Raw genomic sequence first — 27,469 nt, 5'->3', positions numbered from 1 at the left:
TATTTTCAGTTTTGTCCACAAATCACTGTACTCAACACAGAAAAAAAATATAAATACTCAGAAATGAAGACTGTAATTTTCTGGACTAGAAATAACTGAGAGATAGACCTCAAAAGAAATTTCCAGACCCAGCTGTGCTCAGGACTCACAGCTGTGGCAGCAGCTGGCCAGTTTATAGTAAATGAGAATGTTATAATTCACTTGCCTGAAAACATGACTCTATAGAGTTTCTCCTTGACAGCTATTTTGGTTTAGAACAGAAATGGCTAAGTCTTCAGAGACTTGCCTTCCTCCCTTTCAGTTCCCTTTGGCCTAGTTTTTGTTATTCTACTAAGTAGCTTCTGCTCCAAGAATTCGGGTAAATTTCTTTTTGTCAAACCTTATTTGGTGGTTACAGTATACAGTAGATTCTATGGAGAAAATGTGATTACTACCTAGTTAAGTATTTTTAGTGTCTATAAAGTAATCATAGCTGTGCAGAATTCAAACTTCAGTGAGACTCTTATTTAAATCTTATAAGTATAGTGTCAATTCTAGGGAGATGTATTTGTGTTTTTTTAAAATATATTTTTATTGATTTCAGAGAGGAAGGGAGAGGGAGAGAGAGAGATAGAAACATCAATGATGAGAGAGAATCATTGATTGGCTGCCTCCTGCATGCCCCACACTGGTGATAGAGCCTATAACCCGGGCATATGCCCTGACCGGGAATTAAACCATGACCTCTGATTCACAGGTTGCGGCCTGCTGGGTTTGTGTGTGTGTGTGTGGTTTTTTTTTTTTTTCTTTTTCTCTCCCTAGAGTTATTATAGAAATGGAGTAGCAGTCATAGCAGCTAACTAGAGGTGTAGTTGTTGGCAAACTGAGGGAAAATAGTTCTGACTTCTAGTATTTGCCAATTTCTGTGCTGTAAATGCTCCTATCAAACTATCAATGTGTTGTCATTAAGCATTGGATTGGGAAGAGGTGGGTATAATACTCATCAAGAGCTCTCTTTCAGTTCAGTAAGAAATGGCTCCAGCATACAACTTACACTTGGCCATACCTCACTACTCTCAGAAAATGCAAGAGAGATGGCCCAGTGAGTTATTGCTAGCATAGTAATATATAAATCATTTATAAGGTGCCATGTCGCATAAGAACTATGAAATGTTTACCAGAATCTTAGAATTACATCTATACTTATAGCTTAACTAGAGGCCTGGTGCACGAATTTGTGCTCAGGTGGGGTCGCTCGACCTGGCTGGTGATCGGGGCCTATTGGGGCCGTCTCACCCAGTCCCGATCAGGGCCGATCAGGGCCGGCCGGGGGGAGGGACTGTGGGAGATTGTCTGTGGGAGCACACTGACCACCAGGGGGTAGCTTCTGTGTTGAGCATCTGCCCCCTGCTGGTCAGTGCATGTCATAGTGACTGGTCGACTGGTCGTTCGGTTGTAAAGGTCTCTTAGGCTTTTATTTATATAGACTAGAGGCCCAGTGCATGAAATTTGTGCACTGGAAGGGGTGTCCCTCAGCTCAGCCTGCACCCTCTCCAATCTGGGACCCCTTGGGGGATGCCAGCAGTCAGACATCCCTCTCACAATCTGGGACTGCTGGCTCCTAACCGCTCCCCTGCCTGCCTGCCTGATTGCCCCTAACTGTTTCTGCCTGCCAGCCTGGTCACCCCCTAACCGCCCCCTGCCAGCTGATTGACATCTAACTGCTCCCCTGCCAGCCCAATAGCCCCCAACTGCCCTCCCCTGCCAGCCAGATTGCCCCCAACTGCCCTCGCCTGCCAGCCTGATGGCCCCAAACTGCCCTCCCCTGCTGGCCCATTCTCCTCCAACTGCCCTAACCTGCAGGGCTGGTCACCCCTAACTGCCCTCCCCTGCTGGCCTGATCTTGCCCCAACTGCCCTCCTCTGCTGGCCTGATGGCCCCCAATTGCCCTCCCTTGATCTTGTGACGACATGGGGGTGGCCATCTTGTGATGACACGAGGGTGAGCCACCTAGGCTTTTATTAGTATAGATATTTTACTATCAAAACACTAATGCAATATGTTTTTTCTTTTTAATGCAGAGTGTGTGAAGGAAGTTAAATCATTAATGTGGGTGTATGTACTAGTAGGAAATATGATACGTGGAATTGGTGAAACTCCCATCATGCCTTTGGGTATTTCCTACATAGAAGATTTTGCCAAATCTGAAAACTCTCCTTTATATATTGGTGAGTTTGAAAATATGCCTTAGCTTCTTTACAGCATAATTAAGTTCCTTGTGGGTGGGTATTAGTTATTTATTTGGACTCTTATTGATTTCCAGAATGATGAAAAAAGTATTGTGGCACAGGTAGTCATCAGTAAGAGTTTGGTCAATGGAACAATTACATGCTAACTCCCAATAAACCACTTTGCTAAATCTGTTCTTTGCTGTTGAAAATACCACTAATCTAGTGTCCCTGGAGTTCTCTTTGACTCCTTCTTTTCCTTGGCTCCCCTCTATATCCAATCTGTGAAGAGATTCACCAATGGTTTCTTTAAAATGCCCCTCATATTAAAAACTTTCCTCACTGTTTTCATTATGCCTATTTTTTTAAAAAAATCTGTTTTTTATTGATTTCAGAGAGAAAGGTAGAGGGAGAGAAACATCAATGATGAGAGAAAATCATTCATCAGCTGCCTCCTACACACCCCACCACTGGGGATTGAGCTCAGAACCTGGGCATGTGCCCTGACTGGAATTGAACTATGACCCACTAGTTCTTAGGTTGACACTCAACCACTGAGCAACATCAGCTGGGCCATTATGTCTATTTTTGCTCAGGTCTCATTACTTCATGTAGATTATTGTAACTTCTTCATTGGTCATTTTCTTTCTACTATTTTATTTTTTTCATAAACATTCTTGCAGTATAATTTTTCTCAAACAGTGCTTTAATCATATTTTCTCTACCATGTTCATGAAACATACTAGCTCTTTATTAGCTAAATCTGATGTCTTCACTTATTATTCATAGCTCTGTACTCTATTTATTTAGTTTCCTATATAGTTTCACTTCATCACAATCTCTCCACACTAGTTATGCTTTTTCATAATTTGTCTGTCTTTGTACATTTGGTTGTTTCTTGAAATTTTCTTTTCTAAAATCAATCAATGTCACCTTCCACTATAGCCAAATTAAGATTCACCATCTTGTGTTATTTTCTGATCCCCTAAATATTTTTAATTTATTATGCATAACTTGCTTATATTCTTTAGTTATTTCATCTGTTATTTATAAAAATCATAACTTTGAGTACAGTGACATTTTTCTATTAATGTATTAGACCTTTTAAAAACCAGAAAAGTCAAAGAAGGTGAGAGAAGATGAAACAGAATTATTTAATCAAAATAAATTAAAACATTTAGGAATCATTACCCCAAATAACTTTGGGTAGCTTTTGATGACTCACTGATTTCACAATAACCTTTCCTAGTGTTTTTCTGTTTAATCTTTTCAGATCCCTTCATATATCTCATTGAAAGAATACAAATGGCCCTGGCCAGTTTTCTCAGTGGTTAGAGTGTCTGCATGCAGACTGAAGGGTCTTGGGTTCAATTCTGATCAAGAGCATGTACCTCAGTTGCAGACTCCTACAACCAATCAACGTGTCTCTCTCACATAAATATTTCTCTCTCTCTCTGTCTCGCCCCTTCCCTTCCACTCTTCCTAAAAAAATCAATGGGGAAAAATATCCTCGGGTGAGGATTAATAACAACAAAAACTCCTTGACCTCTGAAATCTCTCTCTCTCTCGCTCAGTAATTCCACACCTGTTTTCCAATGCAATCACTAAAAAAAAAAAAAAAAAAAGGAAAGAAGAAAGAATACAAATAGTTACCTGCAATAAATTAACAAACACCTTGTTATAATATGTATTTCTGTATTCAACAAATACTAGGGTGTTTAATGTATAGAAATAATTGTGACAATCTTTATACATATTAAGATAAATAAGACATGGTCCATATAAAGTTTAGTAAATAAATAACTTGTGTAATTATAAATCAATTAAATTTGATAAATATGTCTGTGTAATGAAATTTTTAAAAAATTAAATTAATTTGAAAAATAAATAAATAAATATGTGTGTGCATATAATTAAATAACTATAACTCAATTAGCTATACATCAAGAAAAGAGTTCCATGTAGGGTTCTGGAGTTTAGGAGAGAACATATAAGCTAGCAATACAGTTTGAGAATTATCTATACTGAGACAATAAATGAAACTGAGAGGGAGAAGTGTGGTTGCTAGGTGAAGCTATATATAACCAGAGGTCCTAGAATAAAATACTAGGGAACACTTCTTCTTAATAGAATTGTGAGAGGAAGAAAAATCAAGGAAGGAGTAGTCGTAGAGGGAAAAGTAAAACAATAAATGTATAGTTTTGAGAAAGCCTTAGGAGGAAACTCAAAGAGAAGTTGGCCAGCAATGTCAAATAGTAAATGGAGACTTAGGAAGATGAGGGCTAGAAAAGGACACTGGATAAGTGGTGAAGAGATTATTGGTGCTACCACCTGAGATTGTTTTGAGTAGAATGTGGAAGGATTTGAGTAGAGCGATTGCTTGGTAAGGAAGGAGAGGCAGAGTGTAGTGAAAAGAAAGAGAGCAGGGTGCATTAGAGGTATTGCAGATATCAGTAGATATCAGAGTGTGAACAAGCACAAAAGAAGTATTTGGTTGAGCAAGACCTCAGAGAAGATAGAAGGTGTTGATGTCAAGACGTCGAGTGTACATAGGGTGAACTAGCCTATAGAACGGCAGAGAAGGCAGAGACAATGAGCAAGCACATGTTGAAGTAAAGAAAGATAGTAGAAGCAGCTCATGTCTGGATTTTCAATGAGCAGGGAGGGTACAGCATAGATTCTGAATTGTGGACAAGTTATGAGAAACTGGTGATGAAATTTCAGATGAGCGAGAAGTTATGAGGACTGTTGGAAATAGATAAGAATGCGAAGGGTAAGAAAGGAGATCCTAATAAAAGTGAAGTGTCAATAATAGTGAGGACAAAGCCAGAGAAAATTTCAAGTGGGAGATCTGGGAGTAAAGCTTTTATGAGGAAGATGCCATAGGAAATTTAACATCACATGGAATTGTGTTAGAATTCCTCTAAAAATGTGGCTATGGAAAGCCTCAAAATAATCTTACTCTGTCTGTGGCTTCAATGATAGCATGATCCCACCCTATGCTGCTCTAGCAAGTCTTTACCTGTGACCTGGCAAAAGTGAATTTGGAGGCTTAGAGAAAGTGGCTTTAAATTATAAGGCTTCTTCTTCAATGCTTACAGAATCAATCTTGTTACTTACATGGACACCCACTTAAGTTACTTGAAAATTGACTATCTAAGGCAAAAATATCTAAAGCAAAAACAATTCAGTTTTGAGACTCTTCGTGGAATTAGAACTCCTTATGTGGATATATAACTATACTATAACTTTATATTTTCTTTTATTTTTAGGGTTTGTAGAAACAGGCGCTATCATTGGTCCTTTGTTTGGACTTTTGTTAGCGTCATTCTGTGCAAATGTTTATGTTGACACCGGATCTGTAAACACAGGTAATTCAGTAACATCTAGTCATAGTGTCTAGAGTACACAAAGCCACTTCAGGTATGCTACCATGTTTATTGTTGCTTTACTTGACCTTCAATTAGATAGATTCACTATTGTCCAGGAGTTTAAACTAAAGTAGAGGAGTTTAAATAAATCTTTAAATAATTCATACCAGTGAGCAGGAGAGCAAGATAAAATTCTGATCTTCTGACACAAAATTCAATGCTTTCTTCTGCACCACGACCATATTTCTTGTTTTTAAAATATTTCAGCATATAGATTTGAATTTCCTTTAATCAAGCAAACATTTTGGATAATTAGACCTTATGGTTATTTAATAAGTACATAATTATAAATTTCTTACATGATAGAACATATCTCCAAACAAATTTATTGCTAGACATTATTGTAACACTATGCATTGTCAGACAATTTTTTTTATTGTCTAAAGTTTTACATATGTCTCCTTTTTCCCCACTTGCCCCCCCCCCCCCGCCAGCCATTCCCATCCCAGTGTCTGTGTCCATTGTCAGACAACTTTTATGAATATTTGAATTGTATACAAACTATACTTGGATAGAACCTGAGAACAGTAATTTTAATTTTTTTCTGTAGTTCACATAGAAATGACTAAAGCTAATAAAAAATGTGTATATTTTTTTTACAGATGAGCTGACTATCACTCCAATTGATACTCGTTGGGTTGGTGCATGGTGGTTTGGCATTTTGATTTGTGCAGGAGTGAATGTGCTCACTGCCATTCCTTTTTTCTTTTTGCCCAAAACGCTTGCAAAGGAAGGATCAAAGGATAATGCTGACATTGTAAAAAATGACAAAGAAGAGAAACAAAAAGAAGTCAAGAAGGAAAACGGTGGAATCACTAAAGGCAAATATAAAAAATTTAAATACTATATAATTTACTTTTCGTTTTATATAGATGTGTCTCTATTTGAGTCTAGCACTATAACATGCTAGGCTACATTAGGACAATTTGCCATTAACAGTCAGCAGTCAATAATGTCTAACTAGTCTGATTCTTCCTGTGCTACTACTTGGAAATAAGTAATATAATGTGGAAGCTGAATTATCTCAGATAAGTATTTATATAAAATTCTTTATCAATCTGGGAACTCAACAAACTTATTTATTTAGTTTTGCCTTGAAGGTCAAATTTTAAAAAAAGAAATTAAGCCTGGCTGGTGTGGCTCAGTGGTTGAGCGTGGACCTATGGTTGATTCCCGGTCAGGGCACATGTCTGGGTTGCTGGCTTAAACTCTAGTGGGGAGTGTACAGGAAGCAGTTGATTGATAATTCTATCTCATCATTGATGTTTCTATCTCTTTCTCCCTCTCCCTTCATCTCTGAAATAAAAAATACATATGTTTAAAAAAAGAAATTAAATCTAAGAACAAAAGGAGGAAAAATATACACTTATTCCAAATAAGTTTACAGTCCTGAATCCAAAGATATTACCTTAGCTATGAGCTTCCTGGAAATTAAGGCAGAAAAAGAAAAAGAAAATAAGATATATAATTGTTTATATTTGATAAAGGGAAGAATAGTAGTTATTAAGGAGAAAATCTTCCCTGAGTAACAAATTGTAAAAAAAGAAATAATTGTCATATGTTATGATTTAGGCAATATTGAACCCATAGTTATATAGTTATTTCCTAGCAAATGTAGGAGTATATTTCATGTAACTGCCCTCCTTCTCCTTCTCCTTCTCCTTCTCCTTCTCCTTCTCCTTCTCCTTCTCCTTCTCCTTCTCCTTCTCCTTCTCCTTCTCCTTCTCCTTCTCCTTCTCCTCCTCTATTCCTCCTCCTCCTTCTTCTTTTCCTCCCTCCTCCTCCTCCTCCTCCTCCTCCTCCTCCTCCTCCTCCTCCTCCTCCTCCTCCTCCTCCTCCACCTCCTCCTCCCTTTGGTATAGATTATCAGTAAAAGTTTAAAGTATAATTTACAGAAGGCATTTCTATGGGGAACTAAGTTAAAAGAGTCTAAGTATTTATATTTTAAAATTTTTCCACGTATTAGAATCACCTGGGAAATTTTTAACATTGATGCCTGGAAATTTTGTATTATTCCCAAGAGGACTGATTTAATTAGTATAAACATTTAATTAGTATGGCCTGGGTCTTGGAATTTTTAGAGAATATTCATTTGGAAGGCAGGGAAGGGTTGTTTTCTTATCTGTAAAATAGAAATAATAATTGTAGTTATAATTATAGAGTTGTTGTGTGAAGGTAAAAGGAGTCCAGGCACATTATTATTATTATTAGTAGTATTAGTATTAGTATTAGTATTAGTATTATTTGTTGAGGTTGCTACTTCTACAGCCTGGCCTGCCCCCTCTCACAGTCCGGGAGCCCTCGGGGGCGGGAAGTGACCTGGTGATCAGGGGAAGGCGATGCCCCATCACATGTCTGCTGCTGCCACTGCTGGCAGCGTAAGCCTCGGCCGGCCCTGGTTACCTGAACCTTGGGTGGCCCTAGGCAGCTGGGCAGCTGACATCCGAGGCTTGTCTGCACCTCAGGCTGGCCCTAGGTGGCTGGGCAGCCAACATCCGAGGCTTGTCTATGCCTCAGGCTGGCCCTAGGTGGCTGGGCAGCCAACATCCAAGGCTTGCCTGCACCTTGGGCTGGCCCTGAGCAGCTGGGTGGCTAAAGGCGGGTCCGGCTGCACCATGTGCCTCCTGCACCCTGGCTGGGCTGAAAGGACTGTGGGACTCCGGCGAGGCTGAGGGGACTGGGCACTGCCATCTTGTGGCTATGGATGCCACCATCTTTTTGATGGTGTGACAGTCAATTTGCATATTCCTTCTTTATTAGATAGGATATGAATTCTACCACTAGAATTCATCTCTTTTCATGGAGCTATGCTTCCTCTTATTTCAATTTGCTTTTTTATTGATACTTTGTTCCAGAATGGATTTAGGTAGCTTATTAAGCAAACCAGGATAATACAGAATAAGGAAGGTAATCAAGACAGAGAAATTGAAGACAGGGAAAGTGAAAAGAAACTGTGAGACAGTGACCCCAAGTGGCAGCAGTGTGACCCAGAGAATTTGCTAGAGATGGGAAAAATTTGGCTCTGAGTTTTGGCAGTGAACACAAACAGGGAAAAGTTTTGGTTAAATTATATACTTTTTCCTTGGTATGTACCCAATGAATCAGATCTCAGGGAGTGGGTTTTAAAAGATAGCCACGTTGTTTTTAAGCACATTTTGTTGTAAACCATTGGCTGAACCACCAAAACTGATGTTCTGAAAAAGCAGAAAAATACCTGGTACCTGAGAAAATTTATATTCCATGAACTCCCAAATACATACATATTTATTTTAAACTAGAGGCCCGGTGCACAAAATTTGTGCATGGGGGGGTGCCCTAAGCTCAACCTGCACCCTTGCTAATCTGGGACCCCTCAGGGGATGTCCAACTGCTGGTTTAGGCCCAATCCCGGGGAACAGGCCTAAACAGGCAGTCGAACATCCCTCTCACAACCTGGGACTGCTGGCTCCTAACTGCTCACTTACCGCCTCTGCCTGTTGGCCTGGCCGCCCCAACTGCACCCCCCCCCCAATGGCCTGGTCACCCCCAACTACCCCCCCCCCTGCCAGCCTGGTTGCCCCACACAGCCTGCTGTTCAGTCATTTGGTTGTCCCTCACTAAACCCCTGCCGGCCTGGTCACCCCACGCAGTCTGCTATTCAGTCATTTGGTCATCCCTCACTAACCCTTCTGCTGGCCTGGTCGCCTCATGCAGCCTGCTGTTCAGTCATTTGGTTGTCCATCACTAACCCCCCTGCTGGCCTGGTCACTCCATGCAGCCTGTTATTTAGTCGTTTGGTCGTCCTTCACTAAACCCCTTGCCGGCCTTGTCGCTGCATGCAGCCTGCTGTTCAGTTGTTACTGTGACGGTGTCCTGGACAATTTGCATATTCCTCCATTATTAGTATAGATGTTTAGGAATGATAATATCAATATTAGAGTGTGAACTTCTTTATCAAATTGATTTTCTTCCAGACATTAGAGAATAGGACAAATATCTTTCATTCCAGATGATCTCTAGAGAAGAGAGGATATTAATTAGAAGGAAAAAGAGAAGGATAAAATGAAAGACAATATTTTGGTCACATTGCAGTTTTTCCTTAAGACACAATAGTAACTTAGCGAAGACAAAACTATTGTGCTATGATACCTATCTAGTAAGCTGTGTCACTGACTTGCAGAAGCTGTCAAAAACAATGGCATAACTTCAGCTTCTAAGAGGTAAAAAGAGTTAACAATGTGTGCATTATAAAACAGGAAAGCAGTTTGGAGGGGAAGTTGATGTTTCAGAAAAAGTCTATCAGAAAATGCAGAAACAAGTTAGTTTGACACTGTTGTCTCTCTTCCCTTTCAGATTTTTTACCATTCATGAAAAGTCTTTTTTGCAACCCAGTTTACATGCTTTTTATGCTAATAAGTGTGGTACAGTTCAATGCATTTGTTAATATGATGTTCTTCATGCCTAAATATGTGGAACAGCAATATGGGAAGTCAACTTCAGATGCAATCTTTCTAATTGGTATGTTTGTCCTTCTCAGCATTAGTAGCCCACTCCCCTCCTCCCCCCTGAAATGGTAAACAGAGTGATGATGGGTCTAGGAAACGCCTAAATTAAAATATGTTAGGATATTTCTGTCTTCTCTCCAATGAAATCAACAAAGGGTAGGTTCTCTTTTCTGCTCTCTCTCTCCAGACACAAATTCAAAATATTTCTGAAAATCTCGAGGATGCACAAATTAGTTACAATTTTCAGATAGGCAATCCATTAATGAAGAAAAAAAAAAGGAAGAGAGTGAATTCATTAGGAGTCAATGTTTTACTCTCAGATTTTACTCTTGGCTCCCGATCATGAATTTCATGGTTCCCCTGGTCCCCCTGGTGGTTTCAGGTGTCTCTGCAGCCCATATATTCTGATTTTCTTGTGACCACATAGACTACACCACCCTCCCCTCTCCCCGTTTAGGTTTCTCTAAGAATCTCTTTACAGTTTTGAAAGTAAATTCCCTAAATTAACTGCATCCACATAACCTAGAGCCGTGGTTGGCAAACTGCGGCTCGCGAGCCACATGCGGCTTTTTGGCCCCTTGAGTGTGGCTCTTCCACAAAATACCACGGCCTGGGAGAGTCTATTTTGAAGAAGTGGCGTTAGAAGAAGTTTAAGTTTAAAAAATTTGGCTCTCAAAAGAAATTTCAATCGTTGTACTGCTGATTTTGGCTCTGTTGACTAATGAGTTTACAGACCACTGATCCTAGAGTGTTAGTTAAAAGTTCAGATACCTGGTGCCCACCTTAGACATACTGAATCAGACATACTGAATTTCTGGTGTGGGGCTCTGGAATAGATTTTTAACAATCTCTTCCAAGGGTGTAATTCAGTGAGCAGATCCTGGCATGTAAGAATGCAACCCAAGGCTGTCTCTTCCTTTTTCTTCTTTTTTTCCTTGTGTGGAGGGAGGAGTAGCAGCAAGATACTAAGATTGTAAATATACTTGACAATCACAGGCAGTAATCTTTTAAAGTACCTTAAACTGTGCCAAATTCTTAATCAAAGTAGGAATAAACAACAGCAAAATCATATAAATAATATAAATATAAATATAAATATATATATTTATTTATATTTATATTTATATTATTTATATGATTTATATTATATTGAAACCCCCAAAATGGAAAGCAATAAATTACTGGTCTGTCAACTTTGACTTGCCACTCCTACCTGGATCCTACAAAACATTTATATCCTCTTGTTATCAATTAAATGAATGATAATAGATCTTCAAAATATACTTTGACATTGAGGGGTATTTAAAAAGCTCTCTGTAGATAGCATGTAACTAAGTAGGGATAAAATTCAATCAGCCATACTTACTGTGAAATGGACCTAAATGGTTTCTTGTGTAAGACGTGCTAGATATCTTTTCTGCAGTCTATAGTTAGATAAAAATAATATCATATTTGTTCCTTTGCTAAGTCACATTGTAAATAACATTTCTTGCATTTATAGGTATTTACAACTTACCTCCAATATGCATTGGATATATATTCGGCGGATTAATGATGAAAAAGTTCAAAATTACTGTCAAACAAGCTGCCCACATAGCATTTTGGTTATCTTTCATTGACTTTCTTCTCTACTTTTCGTGTTTTTTCATGATCTGTGATAATTCTTCAGTTGCTGGCATAACCACCGATTATAAAGGGTATGCTTTTTTTTTTTACTAAAGAATGTTATACACTTGAATAGTTAATAACATATTTTCTCCAATGATTATCCACGACCAGACCATTTGCTAATGGTAGCAATCTATGGTCTTTCACCTTTCCTTCATCTGTCAATTACAACCAAATGTATTCAGGTTCCAGGTTTAATAAAGAGGTTGGGAATATATCACAGGGTTGGTGAGTTTATGATTGCATGTGTGTCTATGTGTAGGTCTTTGTAGTATCCTCCTAGATACTAAAGTAATATCAAAAGAAACTACCTATAGTTTTAGGTTGCATTGGGATATGTTATCTAAATATTTTACACTCTCATAAGTGGGTAAAATTAAGGGTTGAGCATACAGCCTCAATCACTTTTATGTTTCCACAATAAGCTTAAATTGAGCTTAACCCAATCCTGATACATGATGCAATAACTCATATAAATTCATGTATTTCATTTGTATAGTTATGTATTATTGTTCAGTAGTTTTAGATTTGTATTTTGAGGGTTCTCTGGGCCTATAGGAACGTTGGGTGTGCTAGAAACAGTGATCCCTGAACGAGCAGGGTCACAGTCCACTTTCTCTCACTGAAGTGAGGCTGTAGGATATGCTGCATGATTAAGCGGGGTCATTGGCTAGATTCCATGACTGAGTAAGGCTGCTGATTGTGTTAAGGCATTGGGTAGGCCTGTCGGCTGGGCTCTGAGGCTGCGCAGTGCTGTAGGCTTGGCTTCATGGTCTGGCAGTGTTATGCTGGGCTTTGAGGATGCTCAGGGTTATTGGTTATGTGGGGTCAGAAGCTACACTTAACTGTAGAGCAGGGCTACCAGCTTGACTCCCTGCCTTAGTGAGGTATTAGGATGGGCCCAGGTTCCCTGTAGGATGGGTGGTCATCAAGATGGCAGCACTGGTTGTTCCTGATGCACTTTTATACTAGAAGAATATATTTGTTTACACATATTTTGTAGTTATGTTTCTGGAGCTAAATGTATTATCTATAGTATATGTTGGACTTACAGATTTTGTTAAAAGTATGTTTTTATTGGTTTTAGAGAGAGAGGAAAAGAAAGGGAGAGAGAGAGAAACATTTATTGGTGGCCTCCCATATGCACCCGAACCCATAACCTGGGCCAGTGACCTTTTGGTGCATGGGATGACATTCAACTAACTGAGCCACAGTGAGAAGGGCCGGATTTTGACCTTAAAGTGAGCTCTTGAGATTGCATTAATGGAATATGATCTCTCTTGTTACTTTCCATGATGTGGATCAACCATAGGGATTAGGGCAACTTTATTTTTGAGTTCTAATAATACTTGGAAAAACACCTCCCATGTGGTAGGCACTCAACTAATTCTTGTTCATTGACTGTATGTTTATGTAAAATAAATCATTGAAAAAGTGGCTGTGTGGTCACTGAAGCAGCTGTCTTTTATGCCCTATCTATAATACCCAGGCCTCACACTGATGGTTGGAAGTTTTCTGTTTCTATTTTGGGGAAGAAAAAATTTAACTGTGGACTGAGATGATAAAAAGAAAGAGAAAATGGTCTAGTAGTCTTTCAATATTCATGGTATTATTTTAAATCATTTCAGAATGCAACAAGATTTACACATTGGAAATGTCATCCTTGATGATTGCAACATGGATTGTCACTGTCCCACTAAAACATGGGACCCCGTGTGTGGAAGCAATGGTCTGTCATATATGTCAGCTTGTCTTGCTGGTTGTGAGACATTTGTTGGAACAGGACTGAACATGGTAACATAACCTATTGGCTTTTTTTTTTTTAACAGAAATTTTGATTTATGAACTGTATTGACACTTTCCAACTGTGAACTGGGCCCACATTTGATAAAAGTACAATTATAGTCTGTCTTCAAAACCAAATTATTTTGTAGGAAAAAATAAACATTTTTTTCATATGCTCACTTGATTTACCTTTTACTTCCTAGGTCTTATTTTAGAGTATCTGAGCACTGATCTTTAATTTTATAGCAGTTGACATTATTACTCAGATAATTTGTTTTAAAAATACTCTGGGCTGAAATATTTTTATCATTGAGATAAAGTTGACAGCTTGATCTCAAGTATCCAGCCAATGGTTTTGCTGGAGTTTTTTTCTGTGCATACGTATGCACATGTTTTCTATGTGTTCCACATCCTGAGAGCTTTGTAAGATGGATTTAGGCTTGTTTTCTTGCCTAAAAATGTTGGCTGGTGATAATAGTAAACATAAATTTTGAGTCTTATTAAAACTTGGAAACATACAAGAATTCCAAAAAGAATGAACTTTACTCTGTTTTTGAAATAAACTATATTTTTTTTAAAACAAAGCTTTACTTATCTTAATTATCTAAATATTTCAACTGAGCATTCTGGAACAAGTTTTGTTTCTCATACTTAGTATTGTGACAAAACAGTATGTCTTTTTAAAAAGCATGACTTCAGGATAGGTGAACTATTGCAAATGTACTCCATATATTTAGAGAGAAATGCCACGTTTCTGAAACTACCCTTCTATGTTTCACTTTTTGTTATGATCCTGAGAGACACTATAAAGGAGATGAGAATAAAGGGAATATACAGTCTCCATTTTGATCCAATGGGGGATGTAGAAAATACTTGAGATCTGTGTTTAAGATTTTTCTTCCTTAAAGAGGATAATGTATTACTTTTTGACAGGTGTTCCATAACTGTAGCTGCATTCAAACCTTAGGAAATTCATCTGCAGTTCTTGGGCTGTGTGACAAAGGACATGACTGTTCCATGATGCTCCAGTACTTTTTAATCTTGTCGTCAGTCAGCAGTTTCATTTACTCTTTATCTGCCATACCTGGATATATGGTTCTCCTGAGGTACACAAATTATTTTCTTTATTTAGATTCCTTTCTGGTCATTTATTAAGGTAACTTTCTCAGAAAGCCAGTTGGAGCTCATGGCCCAAGAATTCAATGCTTTAATATGTCACTCATTAAGAGTTTTGCATTAAAGCATTATTGAATTTTGTGAAATTTTAAAGATAGCCCTACACATGTTCATCTGTTGACGTTTCCCTCAGTTTCTTTTATTCCTTATTTCTAAGAAATTCTCATTGTTTAACACACAAAAAAAGACACATCTATGTCGTAAGGTTACAAGAAAATACCAATAAGATGATGCTTTTGCTAAAAATGTATTGCATCCTTTTGTGAAGAAAGCGGCTTTTATTTTCTTAGCCTTGATTTAATCAGAGAAGGAAATGGAATACAGAGGAGCTCTCCATGTGAATTCTTTGAGCAGGTAGCACTGCCGATGCTGAAACGAGTGAGGCGCAAACAGTGGCACTGGGGAATTATAGTCTTCATTTCTACTTACAGGCATTTCAGGCGACAGTGAAAAGGTGGGAGAATTTCTCGAGAGAAAAAGAAATCAGTGTGACTCTTGAAATTATACCAAATCACTTAACATATGTTTGCTTTGGAGTTTTTCATCACTTTCCTTGGAAAATTTTTATTCTTTCTTTCCTCCTTGCATTTACTTGTGTAAATTATTGGCTTTCCTGTATTTTGCTAACACAAATTATTTATTTATTTATTTTATTTTATTTTATTTTATTTTATTTTATTTTATTTTATTTTATTTATTTTTTAAATAAATCTTTATTGTTCAGATTATTACAGGTGTTCCTCTTTCCCCTCCCCATAGCTCCCCTCCACCTGATTCCCCACCCCACCCCATGCCCTTACCCCCCGCCACTGTCTTCATCCATAGGTGTAAGATTTTTGTCCAATCTCTTCCCGCACCCCTCACACCTACTTCCCCCTGAGAATTGTCAGTCCACTCCCTTTCTATGTCCCTGATTCTAATATATTCATCAGTCCATTCTGTTCATCAGATTTTTTTATTCACTTGACTTTTAGATTCACTTGTTGGTAGGTATGTATTTGTCGTCATTTTGTTGTTCATAATTTTTATCTTTACCTTTTTCTTCTTCTTCCTCTCTTAAAGAATACCCTTCAGCATTTCATATAATCCTGGTTTGGTGGTGATGAACTTCTTTAGCTTTTTCTTGTCTGTGAAGCTCTTTATCTGACCTTCAATTCTGAATGATAGCTTTGCTGGGTAGAGTAATCTTGGTTGTAGGTTCTTGCTGTTCATCATTTTGAATATTTCTTGCCACTCCCTTCTGGCCTGCATAGTTTCTGTTGAGAAATCAGCTGACAGTCGTATGGGTACTCCCTTGTAGGTAATTAACTGTTTTTCTCTTGCTGCTTTCAAGATTCTCTCTTTGTCTTTTGCCCTTGGCATTTTAATTATGATGTGTCTTGGTGTGGTCCTCTTTGGATTCCTCTTGTTTGGGGTTTTCTGCGCTTTCTGGACTTGTAAGTCTATTTCTTTCACCAGGTAGGGAAAGTTTTCTGTCATTATTTCTTCTAGTAGGTATTTAATATTTTGCTCTCTCTCCTCTTCTGGCACCCGAATAATTCGGATGTTGGTATGCTTGAAGTTGTCCCAGAGGCTCCTTACACTATCTTCATATTTTTGGATTCTTTTTTCTTTTTGTTTTTCTGGTTGGGTGTTTTTTGTTTCCTCATATTTCAGATCTTTGGTTTGATTCTTGGGGTCCTTTGATCTACAGTTGAATTTCTGTATATTCTTTATTTCAGACAGTGTATGCTTAATTTCTGACTGGTCCTTTTCCATTTTTTTGGCATTCTCATTAAGCTCCTTGAAGGTCTCTCTAAGCTCCTCGGAGGTCTCATCAAGTTTCTCGGTGGTTTTTAGAAGATTCTTGAGTAACCTTATAAATGTGGTTTTGAACTCTATGTTCAGTAGTTTGCTTTCCTCCATTTCTTTCATTCGTGACATGTTTCTTTGTCTCTGCATTTTGCTGCTTCCCTGTGTTGATGGAGTGGTTTTCTGTGGTAGGTGACTTATAGGGCCCAGTAGTTCAGCCTCCCCTATCACCTGAGGTGGACACTCTTGGTGCACCCCTTTGTGGGCTGAGTGCAAAGTCTTGATGTAGTTAAGCCTTGATTGCTGTTGGTACACTGGGAGGAACCGACCTCCAGGCCAATTGGCTGTGAGGACCTGCTGTGTCTATAATGGAAGAACTGCTGTGCTGGAGACACGCTTATGGGGCAGGACTTGCTTCAGTGGGGCTTTGGTGCTCACTGAGTCTGCCTCTTGAATGTGTCACTTATGGATGTGAGTAGTTGAAATCTGGTGTCATCTCACACTGACCACTAGATACACTAGCTTCTGGATCTCCAATGGGGTGCAGGTCAGCTACTGTCTGAGGCCACCCAGCAGGAGCTACAGCGAGAACTACAGTTTTCTCTTCTTTGCTTGGGGTTTGGAGGTTTTGGAGCTGTCTGACTAGATCTGAAGTTTGTTAGGTTAAGCTGCGATAGGGCAGGCCATTTATATGCAAAAGCCGCTACGTGGAGCTTGGGTGGGTTTGTAGATTGTGTGGGGCGGGGTCTCAGGGAGTCACTAGGCTAGTGTGTGGCAAACAGCGATTGCTGCCAGTCAGCCATCTCTGCATCTCCATGTTTCCAAGTCCCCGCGTCCCGTGCCCCAGCGCAGTAAACAATGATTGCTGTGCGCACCTCTGCAAGAAAGTCACCCTCACTTTCTGACCCGATGGCAGACAGTCCAGCTTATCCCCGTTGGATTTTGGGTCCCCAGCGTCTCCCCAGAAACTGGAGTTCAGTGTAATCGGGAGCTTGTCTCCCTTTGGTTTGAAAGAAGCAGCACACCCCGACATCCGCTGCCAGCCCGATTCACGTGCCTCTGTACCTCAGCTTTTCAGCACTTGTGCACGTCTCAATGCTCTTTTCTCTTTCCTTCTAGTTGTAGAACTTCCACTCAGCCAGCTTTCCTGTGGTTCTGGGTGATAGACGTTTTGTCTTTTAGTTGTAGTTTTGAAATTATTGTGCGAGGCAGCAGTTTAGGTGTTTACCTATGCCACCATCTTGGTTTCCTCCAATACAAATAATTTAAAAATAGCTAGGTTTGCATTGTTCTTGTTTTAGGCTAAAGGTTGAATCATTAGAATCAAGAACTATTACTTCAATGAGAGGATAGAAATGAACTGATATGGAATATTTTCTCCTTTGACAACTTTCTGATAGAAATGAATGAGGAAAAAGTTTTGGGTAAAATGCCAAGAACCAGAAGTGAGGCTACTTACTGTATAGTCTACAAACTGGATAATCAGGCCTTGAATAACCAAGACTAGAGCATGCAAGGGAATTCTAATGCTCAGTGTGTTACTAGCACACAAACAGTTCTTTTAAGAAATTATGATAGTAGTATCTGGCCAGGTAGCTTACTTGGTTAGAGCATCATTGCTAAAATAAGACAAGGTTGTGGGTTAGATCTTTAATCAAGGCACATACAAGAGTCAACACTTGAATGCATAAATAAGTGGAACAACAAATCGATCTCTCTCTCTCTTTCTCATATCAATAAATAAAAGTTAAGAAAAAAGAAATTAATCATTTTATTTTATTTATTTAAAAAAATGGCTTTATTTTATTTCTTTTTAAATATTTTTATTGATTTTAGAGAAGAAGGGAGAGAGAGAGAGATAGAAACATCAATGATGAGAGAGAATCATTGATTGGCTGCCTTCTGCACGTGCTTCCCACTGGGAATTTAGCTCACATGGGGGCATGTGCCCTGACTGGGAATTGAACTGTGTCCTCCTGGTTCATAGGTCTATGCTCAACCACTGAGCCACCCTGACCAGGCCAAAAGTTGCTTTATTTTTAAAACATTTCACACAATCCACAACCCCTCCCTTTTGGCAACCATCACATTGTTCTCTGCATCTATGGGTCTGCTTCTGCTTTGATTTGTTTATTCATTTGTATTATTTTTTTAGATTTCACATATAAGTGAAAACATAGAGTACTTGTCTTTCTCTGTCTGACTTACTTCACTTAACATAATACCCTCTAGGTCCATCTATGTTGTTGCAAATGGCAACATTTCAGTCATTTTTTATTGCTGAGTAATATTCCACCATTGCATATGGTAGTTTTAAATCTCATTATTTTATTTGTGAATTCATTTCTCTTTTAGGTGTATTAAGCCTGAAGAGAAGTCTCTTGGTGTAGGATTGCATGCATTTTCCACAAGAGTATTTGGTAAAAATAGTCATTTTTTCCCAATATTATATCAGAATACTAAGTAAATTAAATCACTCTCTCAGAGCAAGAGTCTAGCAAGTATCCCTTTTGCTTTAGATAGCACTCTGTAATTAGTATAAGAATGAAGTGCAAGAAGAACTAGAGAACTTCCTTCTTTTACTTAAAAAAAGTCCTATTTAAACTTAATTCTACTTTTCATCTATTGGATTTGAAAATCAAATGAACAGGAAATGCTATGTTAAAATAAAATGTACATATGATTGACCCAAAACATTGAAGAAAAAATATAATAATGAATTCAATGTTTTTTTCTATCAATAGTTTTGTGTTGCATTTGTCCACAAGATTACTTATCCTTTATAATCTAGAAACTTTAAGGGTAAAAGTAATTTCTAATCTCTCTAAAATAAAGTCAAGTATTAAATTTAGATATTGTTAATTTTGTTGGTTCTTCAAATAGAGGAAATTAAAATTCTCTCAAACAATATAATGTATCTTAATTCTTACCTTCTTAATAGAGTTTTCTTTCTCTCTTTTATTGTAGCTGGAATCCCTGCACCTATATATTTTGGAGCTTTAATGGACTCCACATGTTTACACTGGGCAACTTTTAAATGTGGTGAGTCAGGAGCATGCAGGATATATGATTCCACCAACTTCAGGTAAAGATAATAATTTTTTAAAAGAATTGTTTTCTTAGGATAGACTGCATAAAATGACACCAATCATCCTATATAATAAAAGCCTCATATGCTAAGTCTCTGGTCGTCTGATCAGCCGTTCAACCAATCAAAGCGTAATCTACACTAATAAAAGAGAAACATGCAAATTGACCGTACCTCTGCTACGCCCACCAGCCACACCCACCAGCCAATCAGGAGCGAGTATGCAAATTAACCCAACTAAGATGGAGGTGACCATGGAGCTGGAGTGAGCAGGAGGCTTGGGTTGCCCTGCAATGGAGGAAGCCAAGCTTCCCACCTGCCCTGGCAAGGCCTGGCCTCCGATCAAGGCTACAAAGTTTCAATTATAGAAGATAAATAAATCCCAACAAAAATAGCAGCAGCCACAGAGCTGGAGCGAGCAGGAGTCTTGGGTTGCCCCCGGCGATGGAGGAAGCCAAGCTTCCCACCTGCTCTGGCTGGCCCTGGCCTCCGCTCAAGGCTATAAAGTTTCAATTATAGAAGATAAATAAATCCCAGATACTTGCTTCCAGCTAGCCCTGGCCTCTGCTTAAGGAGGCACTGGAAAAAAAAAAGAAAGAAAAAAAGGAGGGGCTGGGAGCTTGGGTCGCTGGGAGTCATCAGGCCAGGATGGGACAGCAGTTGTGGGTGATCAGGTTGGTGGGGGGCGGGGCCGTTGGGGGTAAGCAGACCAGCAGGGGGCCAGTTGGAGGTGAGCAGGCCATCAGTAGGGGTCAGTTGGAGGTGATCAGGACAGTGGGGGGCAGTTTGGAGTGAGCAGGCCAGCAGGGGGGCAGTTCGGGGTGAGCAGGCCAGTGGGGAGGGGGTGTGGAGGTGAGCAGGCCAGTGGGGAGGGGAGGCGGGGGTGAGCAGGCCAGCAGGGGGGGCAGTTGGGGGTGATCAGGCTTGTGGGGTGCATTTGGGGGCAAGCAGGCCAGCGGTGGGCGGCAGTTGGGGGCAAGCAGGCCGGCAGGCAGAGTGGTTAGGGGCAATCAGGCAGGCAGGCAGACAGGTGAGCAGCTGGAGTCAGCAGTCCCGGATTGTGAGAGGGATGTCCGACTGCCGGTTTAGGCCTGATCCCTGTAAACTGGCAGTACGACATCCTTTGAGGGATACCAGATTGGAGAGGGTGCAGGCCAGGCTGTGGAACACTCCCCTCCCCGTGCACGAATTTTGTGCACCAGGCAACTAGAATGCTAATGATATGCTAAGGCCGCTCAACCACTTACTATGATGTGCACTGACCACCAGGGGGCAGATGCTCCGACCGGTAGGTTAGCTTGCTGCTGGGGTCTGTCCAATCAGGACTGAGCAAAACGGTCTGGACATGCCCTGGAGTCCTCCTGTGGTCCCTCCCTGGCTGGCCAATCTCCCGCATCCCTCCCTGGCCCTGATTGTGCACTGGTGGGGTCCCTTGGCCTGGCCTGCACCCTCTCGCAATTCGGGACCCCTCAGGGGATGTTGAAGAGCTGGTTTCAGCCTGATCCTGTAGGCCAGGCCAAGGGACCTCACTGGTGCACGAATTCGTGCACCAGGCCTCTAATATCTAATATTTTCTTTGCCAAGTGACTAGTCTACTTTTTGTTTTGTTTCCAGAATAGATATTGATACTATATCCCCACTTTTAATTTATGTGCTAGAATTTCATTTTCTCAATATTTTCAAAGTACTTGATAAATATAAACATGGATGATTTCCTTAACCTAGCCTTTTAAAATGTTGTTTGTTTAATTGTTTGCAGTCAATACATTATTGAAGGTAATGGCTATACATAAGTTACCTATCTAAATTATTTTATTCTCTAAAGCAGCAATTTTCAATCCTTTTCATCTCATGGCACATATAAACTAATTACTAAAATTATGTGGCACACCAAAAATATATATATTTTTTGCCAGTTTGACAAAAGAAAAGATAATTTTGATTCATTCACACTGGATAGCTATTGTTGTATTGATTGTTGTAATTTATTATTTGAAAATTTAAGGGAAGAGAGGTCAGTGCCCTTGACTAAATAGTCAGGAATTGCATGTTTTAAAAATTCTTGCGGCACACAGTTGAAAATCGCTGATCTAAAGTGTCCCATTTCATCCTCCATCATTTTAGCATCTTACTAGCTTGAATCCTTACTTCCTTTCACCAACTACCTCTGATCTCCAAAGTGATACTTGTTCTCTCTCATTAAATTTCACTGTCACAATATTCTTCATGTCTCTTAAAGGCTTATTTTTTTTGTTAATCAAAATCTGATTTTGAACAAAACACATGATATTAACCAGTTTTTGAACAAAACTCTTCCATTTTTCTCTTCCTATTTTGTGTTCTTTCTCATTTGGATATCAGAATTTGGTTTAAATTTGAATTAAGTTCTCCTAGTGGGGCAGTATTATGCCAATTATTTAAAATGTAAAAAACACATAAAATAATTGTATAAATCATGAATGTATACATATATACTTTGTAAAACTTTAAAAATAAATGAGGAACAAAATTAATAATATTCAACATAATGTTATATCTGGGATGGGTTAGAAAGCATTAGGATTATAGGGTACACAGAGGACTTAAATGTATTAGTATTTTCTGCTAAATCAGTCTGAAATAAAAGTAACAAAATTTATTAATTTAAAAAACCTTGGTAGTGAGTTAAGACTTGTTTAATTTTTTCCTGTATTCTTGAAATGTTTCATAATAAAATAACATTTTACAAGTAGAAAGATGAAAATACAAAGCAGAAACTAATAGGCTACATATCATAGATGTAACAAAAAAATAAAAGCTGTGTTTTTGAAAAGTTTAAAATATAATAATGGCAGTTAATCTGGAAAGACAAATAAAGAGAGGTAACACAAATAAACAGTATTATGAATGAAAAAGGGCCCTGGCCAGGTGGCTTAGTTGGTTGAAGCATCATCTCATTCATCAGAGAGTTGCAGGTTCGATTCCTGGTGAAGGCACATATCTAGGTTTTGAGTTCGATTCCAAGTCAGAGCATGTACAGGAGGCAATTAATCGATGTTTCTCTCTCACATCAATGTCCCCCCACCCATTTTTGCTCTCTTTCTCTCAAATCAATAAAAAATATCTTCCAGTGAGGATTAAAAATGAAAAAGGGAATATAAGCACAGTTACTTATGGGTTTTTGATATAACAAGTTGGAAACATATTGAATGAGAATTTTCTAAACAAATATATATTACCAAAATTTTACTATAAATATATAAAAACATGAATATTTTATAGCTATTTAAACTGAATCAATCAAAATTCCCATCTCTAAAAGCACTAAGTTCAGATGTTTTTAAGGCAAGCTTTACAAATCTTTGATGATCTGTTGATAATGGCGATTCTTTGGGAGTATTTTTATTAAACACTGGACCAGAAGTGCAATCACTGTCAGTATTCAATTTAAGTTGGAGTGTCTAGTCAATGTAAACAAATAAAAATAGTACTGAAAGAGCAGAAAAAAAGAAAAAAAATTGGATTTTCTGGATGAAAAATTCTAAAGAAAACCATTTTAACAAAAATTAATAAGTGAGTTCAGCAAAGTTGCGTATGTATGATCAACATGCAAAACAATTAGCTGCTATTGTTCTTATGGGAATAAAATATCGATAATTAAAGATCTACAAAACTAGTTTGTATTCACCATACTGTCTATATAAAATTTAATATGTTTCAACTTTTGTTTTTTGACAGACACCTCTACCTTGGATTGCCAGCATCATTAAGAGGATTAAGCTATATTCCAGCCATTTTTATCCTAATTATTTTGAGAAAGCATCGTCTACCTGGTGAAAATACCACTTCAGGAACTGTGCCTATAGAGGCAAAGGTTACAGGGACTGAGTGCCAAGAAATGGACCAAACTTCCAAAGTTTTGAATAATGATGTATTGAAAACTAAAATGTAATATCCTCCCAGAGTTGGAGAACACACTATAACTTAATTGTTTGTAAAAACCAATAAAGGTACTGTAGGTAACCTTTTCTTGTCTAAGAACCTAAAAAAGTTTTTTTTACTTAGGGTAAAAAATAAAAAGTTTACTGATGGTATTTCTGAGCCATCAATGGCACTTGAGGTTTTCCTTAGATGGACATTTATAACAACCCTAAGAACTGGAGATTAGAGCTTTATTATTTTAAAAAAATTTGTTAATCCTGGCCTAAGAATATATTTCTATTAATTTCTTTAGATAGGAAGGGGGAGGGAGGGAGAGAGAGAGAGAGAGAGAGAGAGAGAGAGAGAGAGAGAGAGAGGTAGAAACATCAAAGTGAGAAACATTGATCAGTTGCCTCCCTGTGATCAAACCCACAACCTAGGTGTGTGCCCTGACTGGGAATCAAACCCACAACCTTTTGGTGTACTGGATGACATTCCTACCAACTGAGCCACCCGGCCAGGCCTACAGCCAACTTTACATTTATGTTAAAACAGCAATTTCTCTTTTAACTTACATACATTAAGAATATATTTCCTACATTGTCTTTTCCAAATGATTCTAAAAATTCCCTGTTATGAAAATCTACTTAATTCCATTGAGTATCTGCTTTGGTATTGGGGTTAGAGACTGGAATTCTCATCCTGCTTATGTGAATATTTAAGTATTTTATTCAAATTTATTGCTTTCAACTGAAAGAAGCCTATGTTGTCTTCTTTTATTTATAAATTATTCTTTAACTACTATTTATTCTAGACATGACTTTGAAAATAGTTTACTCATCAATGTGCCATCACATGCTTTCAACCCATTCCCTGCTTTATTATTCATGCCATATATTTGCTCAGTTTGTTCAGCAAACTGACAAACTGAATCAGGTTATTAAAAATCATGGAGCAAATATTGTTGGAATTTTATTTTCAGCAATTCAAACCAGGTTACTCTTTCTTAAAAACAAGTGTCTGAGCCAAAGAATGAAAGGGTCATATTAGAAAGACACTAGTCCTTAAAGACTGAAGTGAAGATATTGTCAAAGAAACACTTTCTCAGATTCAGGAGCCCTCCTTAGACCAATGCTTATGCCATTCACAATGTCCTAAGTTAGTGTACAAGCACTAATTTTCTATAAAACATCTTAGAGAATGAAACTTTTAAAAAGTAGCTTTTCTTACGAAACTGAAGTTAATAAAATTCAAGATGCACGTTTAAAACTGAATCTACTCTATAAAACAAACAAAAACTAAACATACTCACAGTATTACTTTATAATTTATAGAAGATATAACACAAGAGCCTTATGGATAATAATGGAGATAGGGTTAATGGGGTTAATAATGAATATCCATGTGTATCTACTGCTATATCTTCCTCCTTATTCTTCATCACATTGAAATTAGAGGCAATATATAAAAATGATATAAGTCCCCAATGGTGAGAAGAATGTGGAAAAGAAGAACGGGAGAAGAGGGTCTCAATATACTATGGTTACTTATGTGAACTATAAAGGGAATGGGAGAGTTTCTAGACTGGTAGAAGCTGTAATCCAGAATTCACTTAGAAGGCCCCTGAATGTAGGTAGAAGCCTATGGTTGAAAGTTTGAAGAATGTAAGTTGGTAGCTGGACAAAATAGAGGCCAGTTACTTGAAAGACTGTCTACAGACATTTTTTTAGACAGACATGATTTCCTGAACAATTGGATGTTCCACATGAGGAAAAAGCAACTGAGATGAGAAAGACTGGGTAGAAAAGGTTTGTGGGGAAGAAGTAAGAGTTAATTTTTGGACTTGTGAAGTTTGAGACTTCATCTCTAGGTGTATTAAAAATAACCATGATTCAAGACAAGGACAGTGTGGAAATATGAGAGAGGAGCTAAAACCATTGGAAATGAGCAGTGGAACTCAGGGTAGGTATGACTGCAGCAATTAGATCCAGCTGAGGGTTAAAACCTGATGACATTAATTTTGGAGCTGCTTTTTCTGGAGGGAAGGAAGTGGAGAGAATGACCTGGAAGCTAAAAGAGGAGCAAGAACTTACCACACATCCAGAGAGTTGTGAGAAAAAGTAAACAGGTACCACATAAAAAGTTTTTTGGGGTAAGCAACATCCCAGAAGAAACTTGGATTTGGGTTAGGGTGCAGTGGTGACCAGAAGGCTCATTTATGATTTTGAGAATATAGATAGTTTTGGGATTCTAAGTACCAGAAGACAAAGTGAAAGAGAGAAAGTTTCAGGAAATGGCGTTTGAGAGGAAAAGGTAGATAATTGGAGGTGCCTGGAAATTATGCATGAAAATTAGAAGAAAGGAAATGAGAGATAACTTGGAATTCTGGAGCTTTTGGGGTGACTGGCATAATGAGATCAGTTCTGATGAATTTCAAGGCAGACAGTGTTGGTGAGTGTCAAAATTCGGAGGGATCATCACTGGGCTCTTTCATGACTCCTTGTTATAGAGGCAAGCTGGAGAAGCAGAAAGTTACTTCAGTATCAGAATATCTTGAGTATCTTGACTTCTATTGATAAAGTGATAGACAGCTTTCTCTAAAGCTGAGTCTTTACAGTTCGCCTAGTTGAACACCCTCAGGGGAGAATAGTAGGTCCAGAGAGACATTATTTTAGAACCCAGTACCACATGCTCACTCTTATCCCCTGTTAGGAAAGATGGCATTTTACTCTGTGAGCCCAGGGTTCTCTCTTGACCATTCTTGGTGGAAGAAATAAAATCAGCAAAAGTGAGTGTTGGAGTGCTTTGTAATCCCCCATGACCTCTGTTAGAATTCATGAGGCCTTGGTAGGCCAGTTCTTATTTTGATCACTTGTACTACCACATACAAGGCAGAGGTAATGAATGGCCGACAGAGTAGAAAAGAGAAACAGGAGAAAAACAGGTAATGGGAAATCTAGGGTCACTAATTTTCTTGTCTAATATTGTGAGAAATCTTGTTTAATGGAATTAGAAATAGTTTAATATATCATCTTAATAGTTTAATATATCATCTTAATAATATATCATAATTATAAATGCAACCAATATTTACAGAATCTTAAAAATTAATAACTTCAAAAACCCACATAAATTGGGAAAAGAAATATAAAGGGAAGGAGAGAGAGGTAATATTCATTCTTCATATGTTATAGCCTAAAGTTAAAATATATTTTAAATTTGATAAATTAGTATAAAATTGGTATACACATATATTTTTTTAAATTGCTTAAAAGTGGTTGCCTCAAACATTTCTCTTAGCAATATTTTTTTATGACATATCTTTTTGGACAAGGAAAACAAAATAAAAAAATAAAAAAATGGGACTACATCAAACGAAAAAGTTTTTGCACAGCAAAGAAATTACCAACAAAATGAAAGACAGTCTACTGAATGGGAAAACATTTGCCAATGATACATCGGATAAGGGGTTGTATGAAATTCATGAAGAATTCATACAATTCAACACCAAAATAAACCAAACAATACTATTTAAAATGGGCAGAGGACTTGAATAGACACTTCTTCAAAGAGGACATATTGATGGCCAATAGACATATGAAAAGATGGTTAATGCCACTAATCATCAGAGAAATGCAAATTAAAACCACAAGGAGATGTTACCTTACACCTGTCAGGCTATCATCAATAAATCAATAAGCAACAAGTGTTGTGAGGATGTGGTGAAAAGGGAAACCTTGTGCACTGTTGGTGGGAATGCAGATTGGTGTAGCCACTATGGAAAACAGTGTGGAACGTTCCTCAAAAAACTAAAAATGGAACTGCCTTATGACACAGCGATTCTGTTTCTGGGATTATATCCAAAGAAACCCAAAACACTATTTCAAAAGAATATATGCACCTACATGTTCATTACAACCTTATTTACAATAGTGAAGA

At 38.2% G+C, this 27,469-nt stretch overlaps 1 protein-coding gene across 1 annotated transcript in view; it reads left to right on the top strand.

Annotated features, from left to right (window-relative positions):
- Nucleotides 1-19,631, top strand: part of SLCO1A2 (solute carrier organic anion transporter family member 1A2) — a gene marked incomplete at its 3' end in the record, with an annotated part of 29,579 nt that extends 9,948 nt beyond the window's left edge. Inside the window, exons 6-14 of the mRNA XM_079773828.1 lie at nucleotides 2,061-2,207; nucleotides 5,480-5,578; nucleotides 6,241-6,459; nucleotides 9,971-10,135; nucleotides 11,624-11,819; nucleotides 13,419-13,584; nucleotides 14,509-14,681; nucleotides 18,898-18,962; nucleotides 19,510-19,631. Coding sequence (XP_079629954.1) covers nucleotides 2,061-2,207; nucleotides 5,480-5,578; nucleotides 6,241-6,459; nucleotides 9,971-10,135; nucleotides 11,624-11,819; nucleotides 13,419-13,584; nucleotides 14,509-14,681; nucleotides 18,898-18,962; nucleotides 19,510-19,631 — 1,352 coding nt within the window. The remainder of the gene's footprint in view (nucleotides 1-2,060; nucleotides 2,208-5,479; nucleotides 5,579-6,240; nucleotides 6,460-9,970; nucleotides 10,136-11,623; nucleotides 11,820-13,418; nucleotides 13,585-14,508; nucleotides 14,682-18,897; nucleotides 18,963-19,509) is intronic.
- Between the last annotated feature and the right edge of the window lie 7,838 nt (nucleotides 19,632-27,469).

Source organism: Cnephaeus nilssonii, assembly GCF_951640355.1.
Source record: "Cnephaeus nilssonii genome assembly, chromosome: 6".
NCBI lineage: Eukaryota > Metazoa > Chordata > Mammalia > Chiroptera > Vespertilionidae > Cnephaeus > Cnephaeus nilssonii.
This window is presented reverse-complemented; position numbering and strand designations above follow the sequence as displayed.